Genomic DNA, 27,533 nt, shown 5'->3' with positions numbered 1-27,533 from the left:
CACAGCAGACCACTTAAATATAGAAACTCAATAATCGATAGCATATTTATTTATTTATTTATTATTTATTTTTTGACAGAATCTCACTCTATTGCCCAGGCTGGGGTGAAGTAGAGTGATCCCGGCTCACTGCAGCCTCTACCTCCCGGGTTCAAGTAATTCTCCTGCCTCAGCCTCTCGAGTAGTTGGGATGACAGGCACCTGCTAGTACACCTGGCTAGTTTTTGTATTTTTGGTAGAGATGGGGTTTTGCCATGTTGGCCAGGCTGGTCTCAAACTCCTGACCTCAGGTGATCCACCCGCCTCAGCCTCCCAACGTGCTAGGATTACAGGCGTGAGTCACCACGCCCATTCATATTTTTATTAAAAAAAAAAAAATCAGTTTATCACAAGATTTTTTTCCTTCCTATATTTATATTTAAAAGATCGCAGGTAAAGATGCACCATTTTTTAATAGCTTAAATGTGTATTTATCAACTTCCTGAAAGTACAGTAGAGCACACAAGCCACTTTGGTCCTCTCAGCTGGCCAAGTAATTGGTCTGTCTGCCCAGATCCCTGGGATGATTAATTACACCATGCATTCAGCAAGGCTCCATTAGGCCTGGCTTCTGCAAGCCAGCAATGTAGATGCACACACTCAAGACGGCCACCCCAAGAGACCACACTGCCAAAGACGAAGATATGAATGCTACACTGAATGCTGTCACACTTGTTGGCCCCTAAGTTCACTAACTTGAAAAATTTCCATTAAAACTTGACTCTGAAGCAAACTTGGCCACTCACAATCCCAGCTACCCGGAGGCTCAGGTGGGAAGATCACTTGAACCCATAGGGTGATATGATTGTGCCTGTGAACAGCTACTGCACTCCAGCCAGGGTAACACAGTGAGACGTCATCTCTAAAACAAACAAGCAAACAAAAAACTTGACTCTGCTTAAGTAAAACTTAGGTAACAAACCTCCCAAATTAAATTTTAAAGGGGACTCACATAAAACCTCACTTACGATTTGAGTCCCATTACTCAGAATTCCTGAGTACATTTCCTTACTTCTAAGTAGCTACTGATGTTAAAACACATGTTGTATTTATTAACTTTAGAAAAAAGAAACATCACTACATAAAATGTACAGATTGGTTTTTAAGACATACAGCCTTTCCAAAAACATTAAAATATTTTAAAATAGCAGTGTAGTCCAAAAATATAGTAATTTCGACAAGGTTTTGACTGTTATACTTAGGAATGCACATATAGCAAGGAAGTATAATTTTAAGAGACTACTATATTCAATAGAACTATTTTAAAGTACTGTTAAATGTATCCTTTTATGCAAAACTTGATGTGCCAACATGCCTTTATTCAATATAAAGCCTCTTGAAAATTAGTTTCCTTTGAGTAATAAAATGCATTTAATTCACTTATGTGGCATTTTGTTTATGGGGATAGGATGTCTTTTTTTTTTTTTTTTTTTAATAATTTCACACAATGAATGGTCAGGTTTAATGATTCAGTGATGGTCACCAGGGTCATGGGACAGCCTGCGATTCTAAAGTAACTTGATTTCTCACTGTGGTTCATTTTCTTCTTTTATTGAACATAGATAACAGATGCTTACCTTTAAGCATTACAGACCGGGGCCTTAATAATCATCCAGAGCTATAGAGATGGAAGTTGGTCTTCCCTTATTCTTTCTCCTAAATATGAGAGCATAAAGTCCACAGAAAGAAAATACAGCTAGGCAGTTAAATTTTACAGCGGTTTAGAGAAAACTAAGTCAGAAATAGTATAACAAAGGAAGCACTATGGATTCATGTTTCAGAGGACCCAGCTGATCTGACCACACCCAAAAAGAGCGGCTGAGCAGATACTCTGCTTTCCCTAGGCTGTCTAGTGGACAATCTCTACTTCAGACGTATGGAAAACACAGTGATGTCCTGATTCATCATGAGCACTTTTCAGGTAACACATTCTGAAGTCTTTGTTGAAGAGTACTCTTCAACAAGCATTCCTACCTGGCCACCGGCTGAAAAGAGGAGTGATTCAAGTTTTTGGCAGATTTCCTAATTAAATTAAATGGGAGTATAGCAAAGAGATACTTTTAAAATTTGACCCCATGTGAAGCTCAACTATGTGGATGCTAAGTTATGGGAAACTTATCAACTGAGCGAGCATTTGCAGGGGCCACTGTTATAAAACTGAAGTCTGAGGTGGTCCCTTCCATGCACAAGGACCCATTTTGCTGCTATTTTTCTCAACTGAGGATGTCAAAGTCACTCAAACTTATTTTTTTATTTTCTATGGAAAAGAACTTAAAAGCATAAATTAAGGCCACTGCACTAAAAAAAAACAAGCTTAGCAATAACTCAAGAATGGACTGATGGACAGATAAATGGGTACACAGACAGGTAAATGATAAAGCAAATCTAACAAAATGTGAATTACAGAAGCTAGATGGCAGGTACATGCGTCTACAATGGTTTCGACTTTTCTGCAGTTTTGAAAATTTTCTTTTTTTTTCTTTAACAAGATGGAGTCTCGCTCTTGTTCCCCAGGCTGGAGTGCAATGGTGCGATCTCGGCTCACTGCAACTTCCGCCTCCCGGGTTCAAGCGATTCTCCTGCCTCAGCCTCCCGAGTAGCTGGGATTACAGGTGTATACCACCAAGTCCAGCTAATTTTTCTATTTTAAGAAGTGACGAGGTTTCACCATGTTGGCCAGGCTGGTCTCGAGCTCCTGACCTCAGGTGACTCGCCCACCTCGGCCTCCCAAAGTGCTAGTATTACAGGCGTGAGTCACTGCGCCCAGCCGAAAATTTTCATAGTAAAATGCTGGGGGAAAAAATAATTCCGAGTTATAATCACAATAAAGGAGACAGCAGGCCCCACTGTGAACCTCAGCCCTGAGGGCAAACACTTGGTTCCTGGCCTAACTCCAGGAACTCACAGAGTTTAGAACTGGAAAGGGCATTGGCAATCCTCTAGGGCAGGTAAAATACATGGTTTTATGAGTCCATGAAAATTTAGAAAAATAGAAACAATATCATACCTTTTTCATAAAACTAAAAGTATTTGATTTAAAAACTGTTGTTTTGCTGAGGTTATATGCCTCTATGATTCTGGTTTTAAAAACCCTTTATTTCATGAAACACTGGTGATGGTAGATGACAGATTTGATTATGTCCACGCTTGGCAAAATAAAAAGTTAATAACCTCATGTCAGTCTTCTCAATATTTTTGAAATGATAAAAGGTTACAAAATAAAAATTCTGGGACCTACCAATGCAGTTCAATGACCCCATTTTGTAAGAAGAAACTGAGGCCCAGAGTGGGATTAAGTGGGGCAGTAACCAGCTCAACAACTGTAGGCAGTTCACCAACTCAAAGGGTCAAAAAGGTGACTCACTTAATCACAGCTGGGATGCCTATTCAAGGAACAAATCCCAGGTTACACATACAGGGATGGAAGCCCCTTGTAAGAATCACCCACATGGCTGACTTTTCAGCGCTGCCATTGGTCTTCTGAACATAATCTCTGTCAGCTCAGCATTTAGAGTGAATTTCTTACAGAAATCAGTTTCTGAATTTTGATGTTAGTCCTTCAATCATGCTTGCACAAACATAGGTAAACAGTGACATAATACAAGCACATAAGGAGATGCGAATTTACTACATTCGAGACTATCACCCACTGATCTTATTTTTTCTAAGCTTTTCTCATAGCCAAATTGCCGGCACAGAATTTTATGTAGAATATTCTGAAAAAAACAGAATACATTTTCTTTGTAAGCTAATATTCAGGGAAACCCGAGATGACATTTGATAACAATACAAGCAGTAGACTACAAAACGTGAGATTTCAACTGGTTCAAGAAATGCAATTAGCCGGGTGTGGTGGCTCACGCCTGCACTCCCAGTGCTTTGGGAGGCAAAGGCAGGTGGATCGCTTGAACCCAGGAGTTCAAGACCAGCCTAGCCAACATGTCAAAACCCCATCTCTACCAAAAATACAAAAAATTAGCCAGGTGTGGTGGTACGTGCCTGTGGCCACAGCTACTAGGGAGGCAGAGGCACAGGAATTGCTTGAACCCAGGAGGCAGAGGCTGCATTGAACCTGGATCACACCACTGTACTCCAGCCTGGGTGACAGAGCAAGATTCGGACTCTGTCTCAAAGAAAGGAAATGCACTCAATAAACCTGCATTTAAACTACAAAAATAATATAAATAGATGAATATCAAATTAAAACCATGTCTAATAAAGGGAAAAAGGTAAATATCTTAGACTAATTAAGAAAGGGGAAACTATAGAAGTTGAACTTTTGTTTTATAAAATAAACACCCATTCACCAAATCTGTCTGTCATTACCCTACCTGCTTAGACAAATGAGATGAGGAAAAGAAATAAAAATAACAGTGAGCAGGTGGGGTGCAGTGACTCACGCCTGCAATCCCAGCATTTTGGGAGGCCAAGGTGGGTGGATCTCTTGAGGCCAGGAGTTCCAGACCAGTCTGGGCAACATGAGGAAACTCATCCCTACTAAAAATACAAAAATTAGCCAGGTGTGGTGGGACGTGCCTGTAGTCATAGCTACTCAGGAGTCTGAGACATGAGAATTGCTGGAACTGGGGAGGCAGGTGTTGTAGTGAGCCAAGATTGTGCCACTGCACAACCTGGGCAACAGAGCGAGACTATCTCAAAAAACAAACAAACAAATAAAAATGAACAGAGTTCTGGTGTGTCATACTAGCCAGGTTTATACCCCTGTGGCCAAAGAGCTACATCATTTTATATTAATATGTAATACTCATTTATTGGTACAAACCTTCAAGCCATATTTAGTTCCAAAGCTGGCCTGAGTCTTTATCCCTTCTATGGCATTTTTGGGACAGTTTTGAATTCCTAGCCTAGACAGCTCCCCAAGGGCTGCAAGGCAGGGCAGCAGGCACATTCAGACACAAACACTATTTGCCTGTTGACACATTTGTCTATTTGGTCATTTCATCTGTCTTCTAATATGTGCCTGAAACAAAGAAGGTACTCAAATATCGGTTGACTAAGTTACCTATAGTAGTAGAATCTTCTAAACTATCTGCCCAGCCCTAACTACCACCACCTCCCTGTTTAAAGAGCTGCCCATTCTCACGGGTGGGTCCTGGCAACCATATTTATGATCACCTATGTCAAAGGTGGACATCTGAGACAAACTGAACCAATTGGAGTCTCTCTCCCAAAAATTCAAAATTGGAATTGAGGCCACAGTTGATGTGGTCTGATTGCTTGTTGGTGGCATGGAGAAGTCACCTGTGCCCTGGTGAAAGACTAAAAGAATGGCCACTTTGTTGCTGGATAGCTTTCTAGTTCAGGGTTCCAGTCCCTTGTAAAATCCAAGTTATTCCTATACTTGGGTTCTATAAGACAGTTGGTATCTAATTACCATTTCTTTCCCCGCCCCCCATCCCCCGAAGTTAGCTCAAAGGCATTTCTATGACTTGCAACTAAGGACAGTAAGTAGCTAAAAGGAGTAGGATGGTTATTCTAGTACTTTACATGTTCTAAGCCTGATATGAAATAGAAGCCATAGAGGAGATTAGGTATGACCACCCAAATATTAAATGTTGCATTGCAAAGAAAAAAAAATAAAGTTAAAAAATGAACATGTTAGAAAATATATAACATGATAGGTCAAGGGTGAATAGCCTTAAAATATCAAGAGCACTTATAAATATGAAACATTATTTCAACAGAAAAATGAATATAAACAGGAAAATCATAAAAAGATCTCTAAATGGGTTGGGTGCACTGACTCATTGCTGTAATCCCAGCACTTTGAGAGGCTGAGGTGTGTGGATCATCTGAGGTCAGGAGTTTGAGACCAGCCTGACCAACATGGAGAAACACCATCTCTACTAAAAATACAAAATTAGCTGGGCATGGTGGCGCATGCCTGTAATCCCAGCTACTCAGGAGGCGGAGGCAGGAATTGCTTGAACCCAGGAGGCAGAGGTTGCAGTGAGCCAGTGAGCCAAGATCATGCCGTTGCACTCCAGCCTGGGGGACAGAGCAAGACTCTGTCTCAAAAAAAAAAAAAAAAAAAAAAGATATTTACATGGCTAATAAATATCTGTGACATATAAGTATATACATCTGTTTATTCATTTTCTTCAATAATCAAACACAGATTACAATGAAGTATATTTCATCTATCAGATCATTGGCAAATATTAAAGGCTTAATACTAAAGTGGTAGATACTGCTGGCTGCAGTGTGAGTTGATACAACGAATCGGATATGTATCACAGTTGTGAATGTGCATAGCTTCTAACCAAGCTTTCCATGTCTAGAAATTAATCATAAGGAAACAACTGGATGAGCTGAAAAAAACACATGAAGATATTCACTAAAAGCCTAAAAGTAAATCTTTTTTTTTTTTTTTTTTTTTGAGGCGGAGTCTCACTCTGTCGCCCGGACTGGAGTGCAGTGGCCAGATCTCAGCTCACTGCAAGCTCCGCCTCCCGGGTTTACGCCATTCTCCTGCCTCAGCCTCCCGAGTAGCTGGGACTACAGGCACCCGCCACCTCGCCCGGCTAGTTTTTTTATTTTTAGTAGAGACGGGGTTTCACCGTGTTAGCCAGGATGGTCTCGATCTCCTGACCTCGTGATCCGCCCGTCTCGGCCTCCCAAAGTGCTGGGATTACAGGCTTGAGCCACCGCGCCCGGCCTAAAAGTAAATCTAAATGTTCAATGGGAGATTCATGAATGAGAAGCCCTTCAGTGGAATATTAGGCAGTCGACATAATAAGAATATATGTTGGAGGCTGGGTGTGGTAGCTCACACATGTCATCCTGCACTTTGGGAGGCTGAGGCAGGTGGATCACCTGAGGTCAGGAGTTTGAGACCAGTGTGGCCAACATGATGAAACCCCATCTCTACTAAAAATACAAAAAATTACCTGGGTGTGGTCATGGGCACCTGTAATCCCAGCTTCTCGGGAGGCTGAGGCAGGAGAATCACTTGAACCCAGGAGGCGGAGGTTGCAGTAAGCCGAGATCACACCACTGCACTCCAGCCTGGGCAACAAGAGCGAAACTCCATCTCAAAAAAAAAAAAAGAAAAGAAAAGAAAAAAGAATATATGTTGGAGAGGGGTCCATTGTATATTCTTAAGTGAAGGAGACATGTTAAAAGACATGTAAACATATGATCAGCTTTTATTTTTTAAAAAGCATCTATGTAAGAAATCAGAGAGACCTAATCTAAAATATAAACAGTGGCTAATGAATTATCAAACATTTTTCACTCTGTTCTTCATACCTTTTACTGGTCTATATTATCTGAATTTCCTATAATGAGTACCTTATGGTTAAAAATGTTTTAAGTATTTCATTAGACACAGTGAAAACCCACCAAAGGTAGGAGTTGCACAGAATATGCAGATTAATTAAGTGGCAGATATGAATCCAAGATCTGCCACTTAAAAAGCTTTGTTACTTTGAACAAATTACTTACCTACATTGCATTCATCTCATCAAATCCTTACACGTAAAGTGCTTAGTACAGAACCTACACACAGGACTAGCTCAACAAATGACTATCGCATTTAGCAATTTTCAATGCCTCTAATAAAGTACAAACAGGGATGATCCCATCACTATGTGGTATATGGGAGATGAGTCAAACAAATCAAATGCTATACCATTCTTAAGCTAATAATTTGCAAAGTATCTACTGTAGTACCAAACTGGAAAGCTAGTGAAAACCACTTATCTGAAAAAACAGCATGGGAAAGGCTCCTCAACTCTTTGCCATAACATTATGTTTTATAATTAGGTTCAATCCTGCTTCTTTTGCACCATAATTAAGGGCATCTGCTCTCCTTACATGGTCAGTAGGAAACACAGTCAATTACGGAAAGTCACAGAAGTAATGCAGATAAATCAGAATGAAAATCATAGTTAAACAACTGCAGTACCATCTACTCTCTTCCCGTTCTCCCCCATCTGCGAGGATGACAAAGATTCTCTCCTCCACCAAACTTTAGTCAGGCCTCTCTTCCCTACTAGGCCACAACGTTGGCCCCAGTCCTGTTCCTTAAGCAAGAATCCTGTTAAGTCAGGTTAGCAAGAATCCCCCAAACTTGATATCTGCTCAAGTTCCTCATTTCCCACCTCTGATGTATAAGTCTTTGGTCTGCTTTCAGCAAGAATCCTGCTAGGTCAGTTTAGTTTGGTTTAATGTCCCTGCTGAGTAACTTTCCATTCCACTGACCCCTCACACTCTGCTCTTTGCCTACAAGTACCAGCTGTCAATGCTGTATTGAGCTGGGTTGTTTTCCTATATTGCAACAGACTTGAGTGTAGTCTTCCCTAGCACTGTAACAAGTGTCAGAATAATTTTTTTTCTCTAACAGCAGGTAAGGTCTTGGGCCTTCAGGTACAAAGCTAATCACAAGCTGGTTGGAAAAAACAAGTTTGCTTCCCTAATGTGACTTAAAGGCTCCAAATATGGAGATTCAAAATTACCCAGAAGCATTAAGACATTAAAATCAAAACAAAACCCCTGGTGCTGGTCTGTTTGAACTTTAATAGTCAATTTCATTTTAATTTAATTTCAAAGGAAGTACAAAAGGGGGAAGGTTATGCTGTAACATTTTCTTGAGGATTATGACTATGTCTCATTATATTATGAACCCAGCATGGGACCAGTGCTGGATACATAGTAGGACTGCAATGATTTCATCAATTGAGAGAAATAATGGAAGCAGATGAATGATTATTTCCTGAAAAATGATAGCATAAATTCAAGGGAGCAAGCTAATTAATCCTCCCTTTAAATTAGGCAAATCACAGAACTATCAATGCACCAGAGTTTATTTCTACCAAACACTGAGAATTAAAAACAACTTTCTTGAACATTAATGTATGTTTAGAAAACAATTCCAGTATGCAGTTTTAAATTTTCAACTAGTACTGCTGTAACCTTAATTAAAAGCACTGTATAGTGGGGTCATATCAGAGATGTGGATGTCTACCTAAACTGGGACTGAAACATATAGTAAACACCCCCCTGCATGGTTAAACTCTTTGCCTGACGCATCACCAGTCCTTGAAAGAAGCTGATGCATTTCCCGAAGAAAAGAGACATCCCCAGGAGCTCCACCTAAGGGGGACGATTTCTTTATAATGTTATATCTGAAATATGAAGGAACGCTTAGCTATCTGCTTTAAAATAGGAAATTAATACCTTTTGCAAGTCACCAGAAAGGTAGCTGAAATAGCTCAGGCTACTCTGGACTTCTAACTCATCTGCAAATACCCTCACCCATTTCTTTTTATCCTTACACAAGAGTAGAGAACCTCAAGTTTCTTCAGTTGCAAAAGTCAAACAGGAAGTTTCCAAGCAGGAGTTCTGCAAAGAGGTATCAGTAAGAGGGGCAGGTATGCCAGGAAAGGTTAGAAGGGAAAAAGAAAGGCCAGGGTATTTCCGAGCTTTGGGGCAAGAAAGAAATAGTGGGTTTTGTGTCATCACCACCACCCAGCCAACTAATGCCATTTATTGGTAATAAGCAATTAGTGCCAATGACCCGAGGAGACAGACAGCCTGCAGAGTCCAAAACAAATCCAAATACTTGTAGGCTGTTGGCTGGATTTAAATAAGGTTATTTCATCAAAAATTTCATAATTTTCAACTCTGTGAGACATACACTTGTATGATATACATTTAACAGATGCTCTCAAAGTGCCTTTTTGTTTGTATTTATGTCCAGGGGTACTTTTTTAAGAAATAGGAAAAAAATAATAATTATAGTTATAGCTATAACCTAAGTAAAATTAGCTATACTTATGTATTCTTTCTGTACAAGTAAAGACATGTATCACTGATAAAAACCTGAATATGATGCATTAACATACAGAATACTCATGCTCAAAACCACAGCACATTCTTTGGCATTCCCTACGGCTGTAGTTTCAGGCACAAATTCCATGTCTGCTGGCATCTCTAAAACCAACTGTTCATCAACAGGATAAAAATTGGGCAAACAGGTAAAAAGAAAGCCAAAATGGGTTCCTAACCCATTACAAAAATGAACCAACCTCCACTTGGGTGGTATTTAAGAGAAAGGAAGTAGCTGGCCCATGGTCTCTGGGTCAGACTGTTGCTCCCCAAGGGCTTTATCAAATGAGCAGACCAAACAGGCTCAGTCACTGATTTCAAAGCCAAACTTAAAACTTGCTAATGCATGTTTTTTAGAAAGATTTTAGCTTAGTGGATGTTATCTATAACTACAATGCTTTACAGAACTTTACAACCTTGCAAATACCCCTTAGCCAAGTGGCTACACTTTTCAGCTATAATGGGAAGCTTTTCAAGAGCTGGGAAATTCCATCTAGGACAATGCCAATGAATACTGAAATGAACAAGCATCTTCAGTTTCTGCAACCTCAAGTCTAGCAGGGATTGCTTACGGCTAATTCTCTAGTTCTATAACCTATAGAGTCTCTCTTCTTGAAAGGGATTAACAGTAAGTGGCAAAAGATTAGACCATTTCTTCTTAATTTTTCTACCATCTCAAAGGGTCAGTCATCAGCATTAACTCATTGGCCAAAATATGTCAATTTTTCCTCCCAAAGAAGGCTTGGAACGTGACTCACCTTCTAGAGAGATAAACAGATCACTTCTGATTCAGGATTAGCTCCTTAGTGCAGTTCTTATCACCACAATTTCAGCAATATTCCTACCTATTCAACCCCTTTCGGGTACCTTCTAGAACAAAGAGAAGACAATTTTCTTCTGCCAGTAAATCCTGTAGGAAAGGGCAGCATTACTGGTGGCAGCTTCTGATCACAGCCACAGTCACTACTTGTCTTTCTCTTTCCTTCCCTATTTCAGCCATTTTGATCATTCAGGATGCATTTTTGCAGGAAGATAAACAGTTCAAGATATAAGGAAGTGGTGCAGTATAACATCTGACAGGGATAAAGGTGAGGAGAGATGGTCAAGACTTTAGTGGCTATTCCTGGGTACGGATGAATACATCATAATTTAATCCACTGTAGAGAATGAGTTTGGTGTTGTGAGCTCTGGAGTCAGACTGCCTGGGTTCACACACAGGCTTGACCCTGGGCAAGTTGCTTAATCACTCAGTGCCTCTGTATTCTCAACTATAATATGGAAATGATAGTGCCTACTTCATTGGGCTTTTGTGAAAATCAGATAATATAAAAGAGTATTAGCACTAAAGAGTAAGCATTAACTATGTTAGCTATTACTAATAGTATATATTTAAGAAGAATGAGGTAATTCTGTGTTTACTTGTGAATACTGTCAATGACACGGTGTTTTGTGAAAATGCTACAGACTAATATGCTTAGTATGAGTCTATTTTGAGGAAAAAAAAAAAACGCATGATATGTATTTATGAGGGCATCCAAAGAAGTCTGAAAGCCAAATATCACCCAAACACTGAACCCTCATTACTCCTAGGGAATAAGCCAGGGCTGGGGAAGAGGGGCTGACTTTTTTTTTTTTTTAAATAGGTCTTTGCTTGAATTATCACACATGTATTGCTTTTGCCACTAACTTTAAAATTTGTAACATTTTACAGTGGCCTTCCTAGCCTTCAAGTTGAATATCTCTCATGATTTATTCTAGGAAAAAGATAAACTCTTTAGGGATAAGGAAATGGAGGTCCAGAGAGGATAGGGGGAGCCCTTTAAGCACTCTCTCCTGCGTGTCTCATTGCATCCTGTGCCTACCATAGGCATGCAAACATTCTGCAATTCGTTCTTTCCTTTCCCTCATGCTTATCTGAGGCTTTCCGTTTACTGTCCAAACGGTTTCCACCTTCAGTGTTTCAGTATCTTCTTTCCTATCTCTCACAACTTTCTCACCATTGCCTGTTTTTCCGTCTCGCCTCGACAGGCGCCCTCGCCCTGGGAAACTCACTGGAGTGGGGACAGATCTCGGGCGTTTGGCAGGCACAAAGACCCCCACCTATACAATTACAGGACGGGGTATGCCTCCAAGTTGCTTTCTGTCTCGTAAAGGGTCCAAATGGGCTTTTTTTTTTTTTTTTTGAGACTGGGTTTCGCTCTTGTTGCCCAGGCTGGAGTGCAATGACGTGATCTTGGCTCACTGCCATCTCTGCCTCCGGGGTTCAAGCGATTCTCCCGTCTCAGCCTCCCGAGTAGCTGGGACTAATTTTTGTAGTTTAAGTAGAGACAGCTTTTCTCCATGTTATTCAAGCTGGTCTCGAACTCCCGACCTCAGGTGATCCACCCGCCTCAGCCTCCCAAAGTGCTGGGATTGCAGGCGTGAACCACCACGCCCGGCCCAAATGGGCTTTTAAATAACGTTTTTATTTCAGTTAAGAAACAGTGTTTGGTATGTTTGGCAGGCACTTTTTTCTCCTTTAGGTCTTTCCTTACACAGGTGTTTATTTTTGCTTTGGCTTTTTCTTGGAAGTTACAATGCTATTTTGTACCTTCGCCACCCACAACGTTCTCTTCCATGCTCATCTTTTATGAAGTGTTAATTTTTACTGTCTGAGCTCCCATCAAGCGCATTTCTGCCTCCTCTCTTTCACACTCCAATCGTCTAGCCCCATTTATACGTTTTCCATTTCAACCCATGGAGAAACGCGTTTATAGGATGATGAGAAAAGGAAAGGAGAATTAGAGATAATAAGCAGAGTAGATTCCAAGCAGTCTCTCCCACCGGAATCCTCAGCGTTGGGAACCAAGCCTGCTCCGGGGTATCCGGGCCACCAGAACAGGGTCAGCATCAAGGCGCCCAGGCGTTGGAAGAGCTGATTGGTTCCCGGACGAACCAATCAACCAGCGAGGCCGTGCACGGATAGGGGTGGGCCAAAATTACGGAGAGAATGGGGTTAAAGGAAAAGGCGCAGGTGTGCCAGGCACCAGGTTTTGCGTGCACTTTTGCACCCCCTGGTTCATTAATAACCCCGAATTCTATTCTAAATGTGTCCTAGTTTTCCCGTTTCCTACAACTGAGGTAGTAGACAGAAGGGAAACGTTACTTATCTTACCATTCATAAGATGGTTATTAATAGTTAATAGAAAAGTGGCCATGGAGCTGGGGGAAGGGCAATAAAATCCTCCACCTCTCCTTTCCCGGTTCCACTCCAGATCGTCAACCTGACTCAGTCGGTTCCTGAAATAGCTGATCAGTCAAACGCAAGCTTAATCACCAAAGCGGATTACCAAAATGTTATATTAGACAGTTGGAATAAGTTTCCCCCTCCCCAAGGGCTGAGGGAAATAGTACTGGCATTTACCGAACGCGCAGCATTTTACTACCTGCTAAAGGAGAAGCGAAGGAACTCGCGGGCTGAAAGTGAGAAACTGAGACCTTCGGAAATGTACAACCACGCACTCAGACACGGCCACCTCCCGGAATCGGACACAAGCTCCCAGGCGCAGTGACATCTCCTCCAAGCCTCCACCCCACAAACTCTGCATCACGCGGAGACGCCAACTATATTTTGGGAGGGTGGGGGTACAGATAGCAGATTTTCCTAATGTGTTTCAAACTTCAGCAGAGCTTTTCTGCCCCTTTTTTCCCCCAAGTGACAGAGACCCGGATTCACAGACCTGTCTCACCTTAGCTTTCCCACGGTCCAGCGCTGCCACCCACCCCTCCACCACCCATACCCGGGCTGGAGACGCCGCGTCCTTGGGTTGGGGGAAGAGGGAGTGGGGAGAAGAAGGAAATGGCTAGTGTAAGTAAAGAGCTCCCCGCCGAGGCCTGGACGCCGGCAGCTAGTGGAGAGCCCTGAGGCCGAGAAGCAGGGAGAGAAGAGGGCTGGAACCGTGCGGGGAAGGGCCGCGAGGAGAGCAGGGGCGCCGCCGGTGTCGCTGCACTCACTCTGCGTAGCCAGTGGCCCAGGGCAGCCGCCGAGTCTCCTTGAGGATGAGAATGGGGCGGGCGATGTGATCCGCGCTGCACTCCACCTCGTCCTGAGACAGCCCCAGGAACTCTGGCCGCCCGTAAGGGAAACGCAGGGGCAGGTCCGAGCCTCCGCAGCCGCCGCCGCCGTGCTCGGAGCCTGAGCTGCCAGCCATGATGCCGCCCATGAAATTGGCCACGGCAGATTTCACTCGAGTGAGCATATTACTCCGGCGCCCGACTGCAGCGGTGCGAGCAGGAGGCGGCGGGGGCCGGGCGAGGCGCAGCGCCGGGCATGCAGGCTGCGGTGGGCGCCTGGCGCACGGGGAGCCGGGCCGCTGGGACGCGCCGCGCGCGGCTCCCAGAGCCTAGTGCTGCAGGGGGCCGAGCCCCGGCCTCTCGTGCTCCGTGCCGCGGCGGCAGCCGCCTCCCCACGCTACACTTCCGCAACGGAGCGGCATGGAGCGGGCCGGCTGGGGGAGTCACCGCGCGCTCCAGTAGCGACCAGGCAGCTGCAGTTGCAGCAGGTCCCTTCCCCGCCCCCTGCACTCGGCTCCGGCGTGCGCGGAACTGAGCCCACCCGGCGAGCCGGCGGAGCCGCCGCGGCTGCTGCCACGGCTACCGCTGCCGAGTCATGTGATAATCAGGCTGCAAGGGCTCAGGCTGCTGCGGTGGCCGTTGGTTAGCCCCTCCCCTGCCGGCCCGAGCGAGACTCGCACCGGGATCGTGACCTCCTGAGGGAGGGGGAGACCGGCTGGGTCTGTACCTGCCGGAGGGAATGGGGGCGCTGTGAGCTGGAGGCGGTACAGGTGTCAGGGGCTGTCACGTGGAGCCGGGCAGCCGGGAAAAGCGTTGAAGAATCCACTCCTGAGGAATGCTGCCTTCACCCTCCAGAAAGGAAACTTTGGGAGCAGGAGGGGAAAGGGGAGACAGGTGCAATCAGGGTCTTCTAAGTCCTGCGGTGGAAACCAGCAGTCACTGTGTGTAAGAGACTTTCCAAGGCTTAAAAATAAGCCTATACGGATTGCATGAGGATTATTAAAAGTTTTTCCCTAAGTATTTGTCGATTTACTTTTCTTTTTATTACCACTGTATGCATCACTATCTATGAAGCAAATCTTATTTCGAACCCAGAATAAGCTTAATATACAAGAAAAAAGATCTCTTGAGAAATCAGAAGCTGGTCTGAGGGCAGTGGTATTTACAACTAATTGATCACAGCCAGTTACAGATTTCTTTGTTCCTTCTCCACTCCCGCTGCTTCACTTGACTATCCTAAAAGAAAAAGAAATAGGGACTGTTAGTACTTAATTGTTAAATAAATTTATACAAGCATTTTCCTCCAACGTAGCAACAACGGTATCTTTTCAAAGTTACCTTGTTTACTATCTAGACAAATAAATGCACTTTCCTCCGACATAGAAACAGAAGTATATTTTCAAAGCTTACCTTGTTTACTATCTAGACACTTAAATGCAGTCGTATTTGAATTTTCTTAATTCAGGACATTGTTGCAAAATTATCTAAGGGCACTTATAAAACGAAAGAAGCTTAAGTAGAACACAGCAACTCAAATGCTAAAGTAAAAATGAATAAATACAATGAAGAAACATTTTTGGTGATCGTATGTTAAAATAGAAAACGTGTCTTAAAAACTGAATACTTCATCAAGGCTAACATTTCTTAAATATTGGCTTTTTGGGAGAAGGAAAACTTTGCAATAGGGCATGTATCCTGTTCATGTTTACTTATTTAATTTGCTAGAATTCGTTGTTACTTATGCAGTTATGCACCAAACAGCTTGCTCTGAGTTCACCAGGGAATGCAGGCCCTGGTTCTTTTCAGTCAGTGTTTGGGAAGGAGAGTGGGCCAGGTGTTGAAGGAGAAACCAATTCTTTGAAGAGGAATTGTGAGTCAAGGAGTACTTGCTGTTAGGTGAGGCCTGGATAAGCCTCACAGATATCTTTTCTTCAGTATGTATAATATTCTTTTTAAAAGACATTTTCCCATTTGACTTTTTCATGTCTAGATATTCTAATTTACTAGATACCAAATAATTATGTAAAAGATGGCAGTATTTTAAGCTTTCAGTGAAATACCACTCCTATCAATGAAGTTTTTAAATCATTTTTTACACAGCATAAATGTAATTTTATCTTAGCCCCTTTTCTTCTTCTTATTTGGTGCAGTCTTTTAAATGATGCAAGATATGTCTTCTTAACCTTTGCTTGGTTAAACTGCAAACTCCTGGATGGGAAATCTCTGATTATATGGGTGGTGGTGAAACACTGAACATAACCACCTTCTCTGGTATCCATTGAGTCTAATATAAGCTTATAATCGTCTTTTTAAGAAAACTTTTGTTGTAGAACAACTACCTTTATCATTGTCTCTCAGGTATTACAGTAAGTAAACATTTTTTTAGTTGATTTTTTTTTTTTTTTTTGAGATGAAGTTTCTCTCTTATCACCCAGGCTGGAGTGCAGTGGCGGGATCTTGGCTTACTGCAACCTCTGCCTCCCGAGTTCAAGCGATTCTCCTGCCTCAGCCTCCCTAATAGCTGGGATTATAGGAGTCAGCCACTAGGCGCAGCTAATTTTTTGTATTTTTAGTAGAGATGGGGTTTCTCCATGTTGGCCAGGCTGGTCTTGAACTGCTGACCTCGTGATCCACCCACCTCAGCCTCCCAAAGTGCAGGGATTACAGGCGTGAGCCACCTGCGCCTGGCCATTTTAGTTGCATTTAACATGATCTTCCATTCATTTCACTTTATGGGAAAGCTTTAGTATTTATTTGAAATAGGAATTTAAAATTTTTCTTGTCTGATTTATTTTCAATTTAAACATGGTAACAGTTCCTGGTAAATAATTAATATATAAAATTCAAATATACAGAACTGTAAATAAAAACGTAAAAGACTCCAAAATAATTCCCCAGGAGATAACTACTGTTAGTATTTTTGGTAGGCTTCTAAATTTTTTCTCAAATAGGATATTTAGCGAGATTAAATTTGGTAACATTAGCAAGATTTGTGAACTAGTGTTCTGTAAGAAGTTATTCTACTGTTTTTCCACAACCTAATTATTACCTGTAATGAGAAAGTGTTGGTACGTCATTAGCTTTGCTAGCAAACTTTGCCCTGCAAACAGTAGAAAAACAGAAATTCTATACCTGTTCTGTTTCAAATATTTCTATAGTAAAAGATGGAAATGAAATTTCTGATTAAAATGGGGGTGGTCATCCCTCTTGGAGGGACCCCTAAAAATATATGCTTTTCACACCTATTGTACTCATAGGTTCTGAGAGTATTTGTGTCACTAAATTCAAATGGGGCATTGATCAGGTACTGAGAGACCCTCAGTGTGTTTGTTAGACATCAATAGATATGCTTCAGTTTCTCTTGCGTTTTTTTTTTTTTTTTTTTTTCTCTTGGAAAATGTGGGTTTGAAGACTTATTCATTTAGGAGATAGACACATAGACCTTATATTTAGATGCTCTGTATATCAACATAATCTCATTTCTAGGTCTATAATGCTATAGTTTTGACTATTAAATAACACTATGCCATTAGTAAGACTAAAAAAGTGGGCTGGGCATGTTGGCTCACACCTGTAATCCCAGCACTTTGGGAGGCCGAGATGGGCGGATCACCAGGTCAGGAGATCGAGACTATCCTGGCTAACACGGTGAAACCCCATCTCTACTAAAAATACAAACAATTAGCCAGGCATGGTGGCGGGCGCCTGTAGTCCCAGCTACTTGGGAGACTGAGGCAGGAGAATGGCGTGACCCCGGGAGGCGAAGCTTGCAGTGAGTCGAGATCGCGCCAGTGCACTCCAGCCTGGGTGACACAGCAAGACTCCACCTCAAAAAAAAAGAGGAGCCGGGGGTTTGGGGTGGGGGGTGGCGGTGACAGGGCACGGTGGCTCACGCCTGTAATCCCAGCACTTTGGGAGGCCGAGGTGAGAGGTGGGCTGATCATTTGAGGTCAGGAGTTCGACCAGCCTAACCAACATGGGTGAAACCCCCTCTATACTAAAAATACAAAAAAATTAGCCAGGTGTGGTGGCGGGCACCTGTAGTCCCAGCTACTCGGGAGGCTGAGACAGGAGAATCACTTGAACCCGGGAGGCAGAGCTTGCAGTGAGCCGAGATCGCACCACTGCACTCCAGCCTGGGCGACAGAGACTATATCAAAAAAAAAAAAAAAAAGCAGCAGCTCTGGATAATTTCTTCAGTCAAAACATCCGGTATCCTCTCAAAATGTTTATTAATTTTAAAAGGTGAAACAATAAATTACAGTGAAAAAACTTGGCAGAAATCACCTTAATCGAATGACCAAGATTAACATCACTAGTCATTAAGTACCCCCTGACATGGGTCTTCTTCCCCCAAATCCTAGACCTCTGTATGCTCATGGGAAAATATAGGTGACACCCAAACTGAAGATGTTCTAGAAAGTACCTGACCAGATTCCAGATGTGGTCAGAAGTGTCAAGGTCCCAAAAGGCAAAAAAGACTGAGGAACTGTCACAGATTGAAGACAATGGAGCTACAACAACTGCAATGTAATACCAATGTTATTTTCTTAGCTTTAATGTTAACATTAGGAAAGCTGAGTAAAGGGTATACAGGAACAAAAAATTAAAATACACATACACACCAGAGGAATTTAGGGTTTAAGCAGGGAGCAAATGTTCCTTTGGAAGTCAGTCCAGAAGAAAGACAAATAATGCTTTTACAGAACTCATCCCTCCCACAGCTAGAGATTCATGCCTCCATTATGGTGCTAGTTTCCTTGTATTCTAATTAGTACTTTACATATATCTTCGCATTAGACAGTGAAATCCTGCAGGGAAAGAACATTCTTATTCATCTTTGTATTTCCAGCACTTTGCCTAATCCTTAACAAGTAACAGGGTTCAGTGGGCAATTAATTCTTCTCAAAAATCCCATTCAGGGAAGAAAGACTATTCTGTTTGAATCACCAAATCTGCTGTTTTTATTCCCTCTGTTTTCTTTAAGCTCTTTCTCACTTAATCCCTTAAAATCTGTGTTGTCTATACGCAGAACTTTCTCTTTTTTTCTTTTCTTTTCTTTTCTTTTTTTTTTTGAGTCGGAGTCTCGCTCTGTCGCCCCGGCTGGAGTGCAGTGGTGCGATCTCGGCTCACTGCAAGCTCCACCCCCGTGGTTCACGCCGTTCTCCTGCCTCAGCCTCCCGAGTAGCTGGGACTACAGGCGCCGGCCACCACGCCCGGCTAATTTTTTGTATTTGTAGTACAGACGGGGTTTCACCGTGTTAGCCAGGATGGTCTTGATCTCCTGACCTCGTGACCTGCCCGCCTCGGCCTCCCAAAGTGCTGGGATTACAGACGTCAGCCACCGCGCCCGGCCAACTTTCTTAACCTGTGGTATCTGATAAGGCTTAGCTAACTTCAGTCAATATCCAGATTGGTAACAATATGGATACCAAGTCATGTGGGTCTCTCCTTCACACAAAACTGATAGCCTCGGCCGGGCGCGGTGGCTCAAGCTTGTAATCCCAGCACTTTGGGAGGCCGAGATGGGCGGATCACAAGGTCAGGAGATCGAGACCATCCTGGCTAATACGGTGAAACCCCGTCTCTACTAAAAAATACAAAAAACTAGCCGGGCGAGGTGGCGGGCGCCTGTAGTCCCAGCTACTCCGGAGGCTGAGGCAGGAGAATGGCCTGAACCCGGGAGGCGGAGCTTGCAGTGAGCTGAGATCCGGCCACTGCACTCCAGCCTGGGCAACAGAGCGAGACTCCGTCTCAAAAAAAAAAAAAAAAAAAAAAAAAAAAAAACTGATAGCCTGATATATATATATCATAACCAGGATATGAAGTTACAACAGTTAACACTAACTTGTCTTGCTTCAGAGATAGTTTGGATTCCAGTTTCGTATGCAGGAATGTACTAATTGGAAATTCCTGATTTACTGGGGGTCAGGGGATACATGTATTTCTCTTCAACAAACAAAACCATTTACTTGTAAGTGACGATTTCTTATGAACCAAGAAATTTATACCAAATTATTGAGCACAGAGATACAGAGTATTCGCAAATTTTACATCCATGAAATGCAGTCATTCCCTAGATTATAAACACCTCATTTAGAAACATTTGGAAATGCCCTACACTGTCCACATTGTCCTACACTGAAACTACTGTTTAGTAACTGATGTGGGAATTGTAGAAAAAAAAATAGCTATCCTTATCTCACAGAACAGCTACAAGGATCAGTGAGATAATAGTTGTAAATACGTTATAACTAATGTTGGGCTGGGGTTATCACTCTTCTCGAGTTAAATCTGTTTTTTCCTTAGAGATCAATTTTTAATATTAAAAATTTAAACCATTTCTTTTCTCTGTTCTTTATTTATAACAACCAGGATAACAATACCTACCTCACTGGATTATCTTGATAATCAATGGAATAACATGTAAATTCCTAATATTCTTCTTGGTACAGAATAGATGATCAATAAACAGGTAATAAGCACCATGACAGCACTCTGCACTGTGGGTGTTGAGTGAATTTACATACATTATTTCCAGTGCTCTACCAACACCAAGGTAAACATTGCTTTTATTGCTCTTAAACAACACTACCGCTTTACTATTGAAGACATTTGGGAGGTTTATAAATGACTTGCCCAAGACAACACAGCAGTAACAAAGCAATGCAGTCCCATTAGGTACTTTCTTTAACATTACAACATATAGAAAGTTTACATCACAAAATATTTTTTCCCTACCTTTTTCAAGCAAAGATCTGGTAATTTCAGTTACGGTGGTTTTTAAAGGCTTCTGTGAATCTGAAATTAAAACAATCCCTTGGCAACCTTGGATGGATTGTTTTAAGTACAATTCTGTCATTTGGAAATCGTTCCAAATTCTAAAGCAATTACTTTCAGTGAGGTTATTAGCTATAACTTATTTCTAAGTTGGGAGCTGTCTGGGTCATGCTAAAGTTGTATAGAAATTCTAAATTCTGTTCAACTGGAAAGTATCTTTTAAAAAAAGATTATAATATTACTAACCTATTCCCAAGCCTTGTCATATTAACTTCTCTTTTAACATGATGTATTCCCTTGCTCTTCTGCCATGATAAATCACTACTATCATGATTTTTTTTTTCCAGATAATAGTGGCTTTAGGAAAATATCCAATGAAACTTGTTTATTGAATGGAAAAATCATCATTTGCTTAGAGTAGTGCATGTGGTTTGAACAAGTTCAGAAATCAAGCAACTGAAGACAGCTTCTTAGCTAAGAACTATAAACTCAAATTGCTTTTTATTCTCTCAAAGGATCAGTGTTGCTCTATGCCAGTAGATATGGCAGCTGTCTAGAATATGTTGAAATGCAGAATTAGTTGCTTTGTCCTTTTTGTCATCAACTGCATTTTGAATCAAATTAGAGAGCCTTTTTATGCTTGCCTGTAAATATTTTTAGGTTTATCTTTCCAAAACCAAAACACAGTGGAGTGTCATGGCAAATAACCTCATATTTTATTCAAAAACAATACCCCCTCCCCCGTCATGCATTTATAATTAAAATACCCTATTTTAATACATTCTCCTTATCTCTACTCTAGTGAATTAAAAAAAAAATTTCTTGACATAACTGGGTAATTGTAACAATTCTCTTGTAATTGCTTTGACTGTGGAAAATAGGCATATCAGATTGCGGTCCCTCACATCACAGCCACCAGCGAGATAACAAAAGACAGATTGACAGGAGAACAGCATAAAGTTTCATTTAATGTAAGTTTTATCATATTAAATAATATATTATGTATTTATTAAACTCATTTTTATATAATACATATTTAAACTTATTTTTATATAATAAAATTTATTACAGACAAAACTTATTATACAAAAATTAGTTTCAAATGATTGGACAAAAAGGTATGGTCTAATGGTAATAAACTGGGGGAACTTGGCAAACTTGTTAGTAAACTTGTTGGAAAAGTAAACTATCTGGCCCCATCACAAACCTGTTGATTCAGAATCCCTGGGATGGGACCCAATGATCTAGCTTAAAAGTCCTCCAGGCGATTCTGATGTAAACTATTTGAGAAACACTGGCACATGGGAAACCTGTACTATTTGTCTAAAGGACAGGCACGCATGGAAATGCAGGGAATATGTCAAGTAAGAAAATAACCAGTGACGCATGTGCTCTGACTTTCAATGTATGTAGAACAACAACAGTTGTTGTTCAACAGTCTCAAATTGAATGAGACTATTCAACTGGATCTATTCAGAAACATATGAACTGTCCCTTTCTGTTTGATTTCTGTGGGCTTATGTTAGTGTAGAAGCCTGAGTACATTTGCTGTGGGCAGATATGTAAATTCTTTAGCATATGGGAAGCTGTAGAGAAGAAAGGAGGATTGACTACTGCCTCCTGATCATCTCCCAGGACTGGATTACCAACAGCCAGTCTGTCTATGCCCATGTTCTGTCATGTGCCAAGCAGGGGCAGAAAAAATATATATATAAATATATATTTCTATAAATTCACATTATAATATAAACATATAAACTTTATATATATACATATATTTTAAACTACATGTTTGGTAATGTATTTTAAAAGTAACAAAGTGGTCACTATTAGGAAAACCAAAATGTTCTTGGCCTTTGTAGGAGAGAAAAAACTTTTTCCTCTACCAACTTTTGTTATTTCAATGGGAGCCTGCAAATGAAACTGAAAAAAAGACATTAGTAAAAGAGTTTATTTATGCGGGCAATGTTCACACACGTGGGAGTGTTCCGTGATGAGTAACTGAAAAGTGTGATTAGAATTTGGGGCTTATGTACCTAACTTAGTAAGGGAAAGGAATGGGGGAGAAAGACATCTTTGGGAAGGACAAATTGGTTTCTTTAGGAAAGACAAATGGGTTTTCAGGAGAACAAACAGAAGACAAGAAAGTTTGTGATAATACTTATGCAGGTATGAGTGGTCTTTCTGTCTTCTTCATGGCCATGAAACTGCACCTGAGATGGGTGATGAGGTTTAAGACATGCTACTTCAAAATATGGCATCTTAACATTTGAGAAAACATCAGAAGCAGGAAAGTCTCACTCACTCTACTCCTGCACTTCTTCCCAGAAACAGGTCATAAAACCTAGAAAGGATTACATATATAATTAAACTTATATATTTAAAACATATTAAAACTTACATAAAATATAAACTTATATATTAAAAACTTATATATTAAGTTTTATGACATATAAATACTTTTAAATGATTGAACAAAAGGGGTATGGTCTAATGATAATAAACTGGCGGGAACTTAGCAAAGCCTGTTTCTTTAGATTTTTCTCTGTAGCCTTGTGTCAGAGATAAGGACATTCCTTTCCTCTGCATATAGAGAGGTCACCTCTAGAATGAGGGTCAAAAACCTACTTCAGGGGAAGGTCAGCTCTTCTATGACCTGCTTCTGAAAAGAAAGCTAAGAGAAGATCCGAGAGTGACCTTCCTGCTTCTATTGTCTTCTCAAATACCAAATTGCCATATTTTGGAACATCATGTCCTGAAGCCCATCATTAGCCTTATTTCCCAGAAGTTCCCTGCTTTTACTCAGATAAGGGAAGCTTTGAAAAGGCTCCTTTCTGCATCTGCTGAATCTCAAGTGTCTTCATCTTAAAATAATCTTTTACCAACTCTGGGGTTCCAAGTGGGTCCCTACATCTTCCTTTATTGTATGGCTTATTATTGTTTTCAGTATAATTGCTGGGACTAGAGCACTAGATATAATCTTTCAGTGCCTGGAGTTTTAATCTGGCTCCAAATTCTCCACTTGTATATCCCACAGGCACCTCAGATTCAACATGTCATAAATAGAACTCATTATCTTTCCATGATGTTTCTCCTTTTCCTCCTGAGACTACAGTCTCAGGTAATGACATGAGTATCCACTTGTCCAACCTAGACATGTAGGAGACATCATCTACTCCTACCCCTTTCTCATATTCCCGTTTCCAGTCTGTCATCAGGTTTGGTTGATTGTACCTTCCGGGTACCTTCCAAGTCTGTCTCCTCCAGTCTGTTTCACAGCTACTAATTTTGCTCAGATCTTCATTTTCTCAGACTTCTTTGGCAGACTCTTGCTGGAATACAGGTGGAGCTATCTTCCACACAACAGTTAAAAGGAACTTTCAGAATAGAGCACATAGTGATCTTACCTCCTTTCCAGTTTTAAACTCTTCAACTGGCCAATGGGTTAAAATCCTTAACATGAGCCTTCATAGTCCCGCCCCTGATTGCATTTTGAATCTCAGGTTCCTCTTTCCTCCAATCCAGCAACTCCGTGCTTCAGGCTTGCCAATTACATACTTGCCATTCTCAGAAGTGGATATTATTGCCCTCTACCTCTATATTTGAACACGCCATTTTCCTTTGCCTGAAATGCTGCAAGCCCTTCCTGTTGTCCTTCTCTGCACATCCAGTGGCAGAATCCGATTATTTTCATATCCTCCACATTCTTTCATCAGTGAAGAGTTTCTTTATTTGTATTCCCCAAGCACTTTTACATAACTCTATCCATAATTATAGCAATCACATTGTGTTATAATTATCTCATTCCTGAAATGTGTGATAACTGAAAACAGGGGCTCTTTATTTTTCTCTTTGAAACTACAATACTTTTCATACATTATATGAATTAAATAAAGGTTGAATGAATAAATGAGTAAATAAATTACTATGGCAAAGAGAGAAAGGCGTAGTAAGTGTCTCACTGAAAGGCCAAATTGGAGGAATTTTAGTAGTGCTTCCAAAAAAAAAATTAGGTAAAAGGTTCATAAACCTAGCCTGGTATCCATAGCATCCTAATTTTGGTGTCCAGGAGGTTTAATGTAAAGGTCTTCAGCATACAAGTTAAGTTTTTCTCTATGTTGAAAAGTGCTCAATTTGATATATCTGAACAATAAAACTGTGTCCAATATTTGAATATTATGTTTTTTTGAATGCCTATAATAAATGCCTTTGGCCTTCCTATTAAAGGACAAATAAATAGGTGGAAAATATCTGTTCCTGAATTATCAATTTGTAATTCAGAATCAATTTTTATAAATTTTGTTTTTGTTTTTGTTTGTTTTTGTTGAGACAGAGTCTCACTCTGTCACCCAGGCTGGAGTGCACCGGTACAATCTTGGCTTACTGTAAATTCTACCTCCTGGGTTCAAGTGATTCTCCTGATTCAGCCTCCTGAGTAGCTGGGATAACAAGCATCCGGCACCACCCGTGGGTAATTTTTGCATTTTTAGTAGAGATGGGGTTTCACCATGTTGGCCAGGCTGGTCTCGAACTCGTGACCTCAGGTGATCTGCCTGCCTGGGCCTCCCAAAGTGTTGTGATAACAAGTGTGAGCCACTGCACCTGGCCAATATTGTGGTTTTAAATGAACACTACCCATCAGTGGTTTCTACCTGAAAATAACTGTTATATCCACCAATCTTTTCTTTCCTAGTAAATTTTTTATTATCTCTATTATTCATGAAAACAATAGAAAAAATATTTTTAGAAATTACTAAAAGTTGTAAATCAAAACTGGTAAAATCAACTTTGTTTGTTTGTTTGTTTTAAAAAAAGCTAATTTGGTGTGTTGTAAAATGGAGTAGGGCAAGAAGTCTGAAGAAATTTCCTAGCATTTGTGATTTCATGTGCCAGAGCACATCTATTACTGTGCTTTTTCAGCAAATGAAGCTCATCATTATTAGGCACTCAAGATTTGTAGAGTAATTCAGATGTGTTTAATCCATTGATATATTCTAAAATAGCATAAAGTACCTACAGTGTGTCTAGCACATAGTGGAGTTTTAATATAGTATGGTTATCATATTTACTGAGAGGCCTATGTGTCAAAGACATTTTGAGAGCTTGTTTCTAGCCTCTAAGTATACCAAGAACCAAAAAGAAAGAAGAAGTAAAAGAAAGTAGATACAATACACCTTAATTATGTAAATAAAAATGGATACTTATTATTTCAGCCAGAAATAGCGTTTATAATCAGATCTCCACAAGAACACACACACAAATCATCATTTTGAGATTTATTTTTTCCATAGAGGAAATGTCCAACCTCTTGTGATGTTCTCACTATCTTTCTTGTTTTTGTGTGGTTTTTAAAAAAATTCTGAATACATTCTGTATCCCAAGATGCAGAAGCTAAACATTAATGATTTGAAAGTCAAGGCATTCTTTTACTATGTCCGTAATTTAGTCTATTTTGTTTTGCTATGACAAAATACAAGAGATTGGGGAATTTATAATGAACAAAAATTTATTTCTCGGTTCTAGAGACTGGGAAGTCCAAGATCACAGGGCTGGCATCTGTGAGGGCCTTCTTCCTGTGTCATAACAGGGCAGAAGGAATCAGACGAGTGGGAGAGAGACAAAAGTGGGGTCCTTTTATAAGAAACACACTCCCTCGTGAAAACATAAAGGTTGAGGAACACATTTAAATCATAGCTGTGCCAGTTCCACATTTCATTTCAGCAACTTGCATTACATTTTCTTCCTATCCCTGTCTCAATTATCTGGGAAAGCCTTTTAAACAAACCAGTCATCCTCCCCATATTTCTTTTTCATTACACGCCATGGAAGATCACTTGGACTCGGGAAGGGGAACATCACACACTGGGGCCTATCAGGGGGAGGGGGGAGGAGGGAGGGATTGCATTGGGGAGTTATACATGATATAAACGTTATGCACATGTACCCTAGAACTTAAAGTATAATTAAAAAAAAAAAAAAAGGAAGATGTTTTCTAGAAAGGAAGCTTAGAGAGAGAAGCTAAGCTGTTTGTCTAAGTAGTCTGTGTGGAAACTTGAGTCCTTATGTTTTTCTTCCAAGGATGGAGTTAGACAATGGGAAAAGTGAACCACAATTCCCTTGTGAAGGCTTCAGCATAACTCCACTTGTTTATTTGAGCGACTATAAGCCACTGATTTATCTGAGTGATTTAAATAGAAGTAAAAATCCATTCATTCCAAATACATACATGGGTAACTTCAGTTATAGGTATCCTTGTATCTTTGTATGTCTGATATCATCTGTTGGTATAAGGTGGGTTTTTTTTTGTAGTTTTTTATTTTTAATTTCTGGGTACATAGTAAGTAAATATACTTATAGGGTACATGACACATTTTTGTTTGTTTTTTTGTTTTTTTGTTTTTTGAGATGGAGTCTCGCTCTGTCGCCCAGACTGGAGTGCAGTGGTGCAATGTAGGCTCACTGCAAGCTCCAACTCCCGGGTTCACGCCATTCTCCTGCCTCAGCCTCCCGGGTAGCTGGGACTACAGGTGCCCACCACCATGCCTGGCTAATTTTTTGTATTTTTAGTAGAGACGAGGTTTCACCGTGTTAGCTAGGATGGTCTCGATCTCCTGACCTTGTGATCCGCCCGTCTCGGCCTCCCAAAGTGCTGGGATTACAGGCGTGAGCGCCTGTCTGGTACATGATACTTTAATACAGGCACACAATAAGTGATAATCACATAATGTGAAATGGTGTGTTCATTCCCTCAAGTATTTGTCCTTTGTGTTACAATCAGTCCAATTATATTCTTTTAGTTATTTTCAAAT

General features: G+C 40.9%; 1 protein-coding gene across 6 annotated transcripts in view; it reads right to left on the bottom strand.

Moving 5' to 3' along the window:
• Window positions 1-15,534, bottom strand: part of PPM1H (protein phosphatase, Mg2+/Mn2+ dependent 1H) — a 349,098-nt gene extending 333,564 nt beyond the window's left edge. For all 6 annotated transcript variants that reach the window (XR_004439771.1, XR_004439770.1, XR_004439769.1 and 3 more), the window contains exons 1-2: window positions 15,355-15,534; window positions 13,885-15,180 (exon numbers count right to left, since the gene is read on the bottom strand). Coding sequence is in view for 3 of the 6 variants with exons in the window: in XM_033221424.1 (XP_033077315.1) it covers window positions 13,885-14,129 (245 nt within the window). In the remaining 3 variants the exon portion in view is untranslated. The remainder of the gene's footprint in view (window positions 1-13,884; window positions 15,181-15,354) is intronic.
• Between the last annotated feature and the right edge of the window lie 11,999 nt (window positions 15,535-27,533).

This window comes from Trachypithecus francoisi, unplaced genomic scaffold (assembly GCF_009764315.1).
Source record: "Trachypithecus francoisi isolate TF-2019V2 unplaced genomic scaffold, Tfra_2.0 Lachesis_group11, whole genome shotgun sequence".
Classification (NCBI taxonomy): Eukaryota; Metazoa; Chordata; class Mammalia; order Primates; family Cercopithecidae; genus Trachypithecus; species Trachypithecus francoisi.
This window is presented reverse-complemented; position numbering and strand designations above follow the sequence as displayed.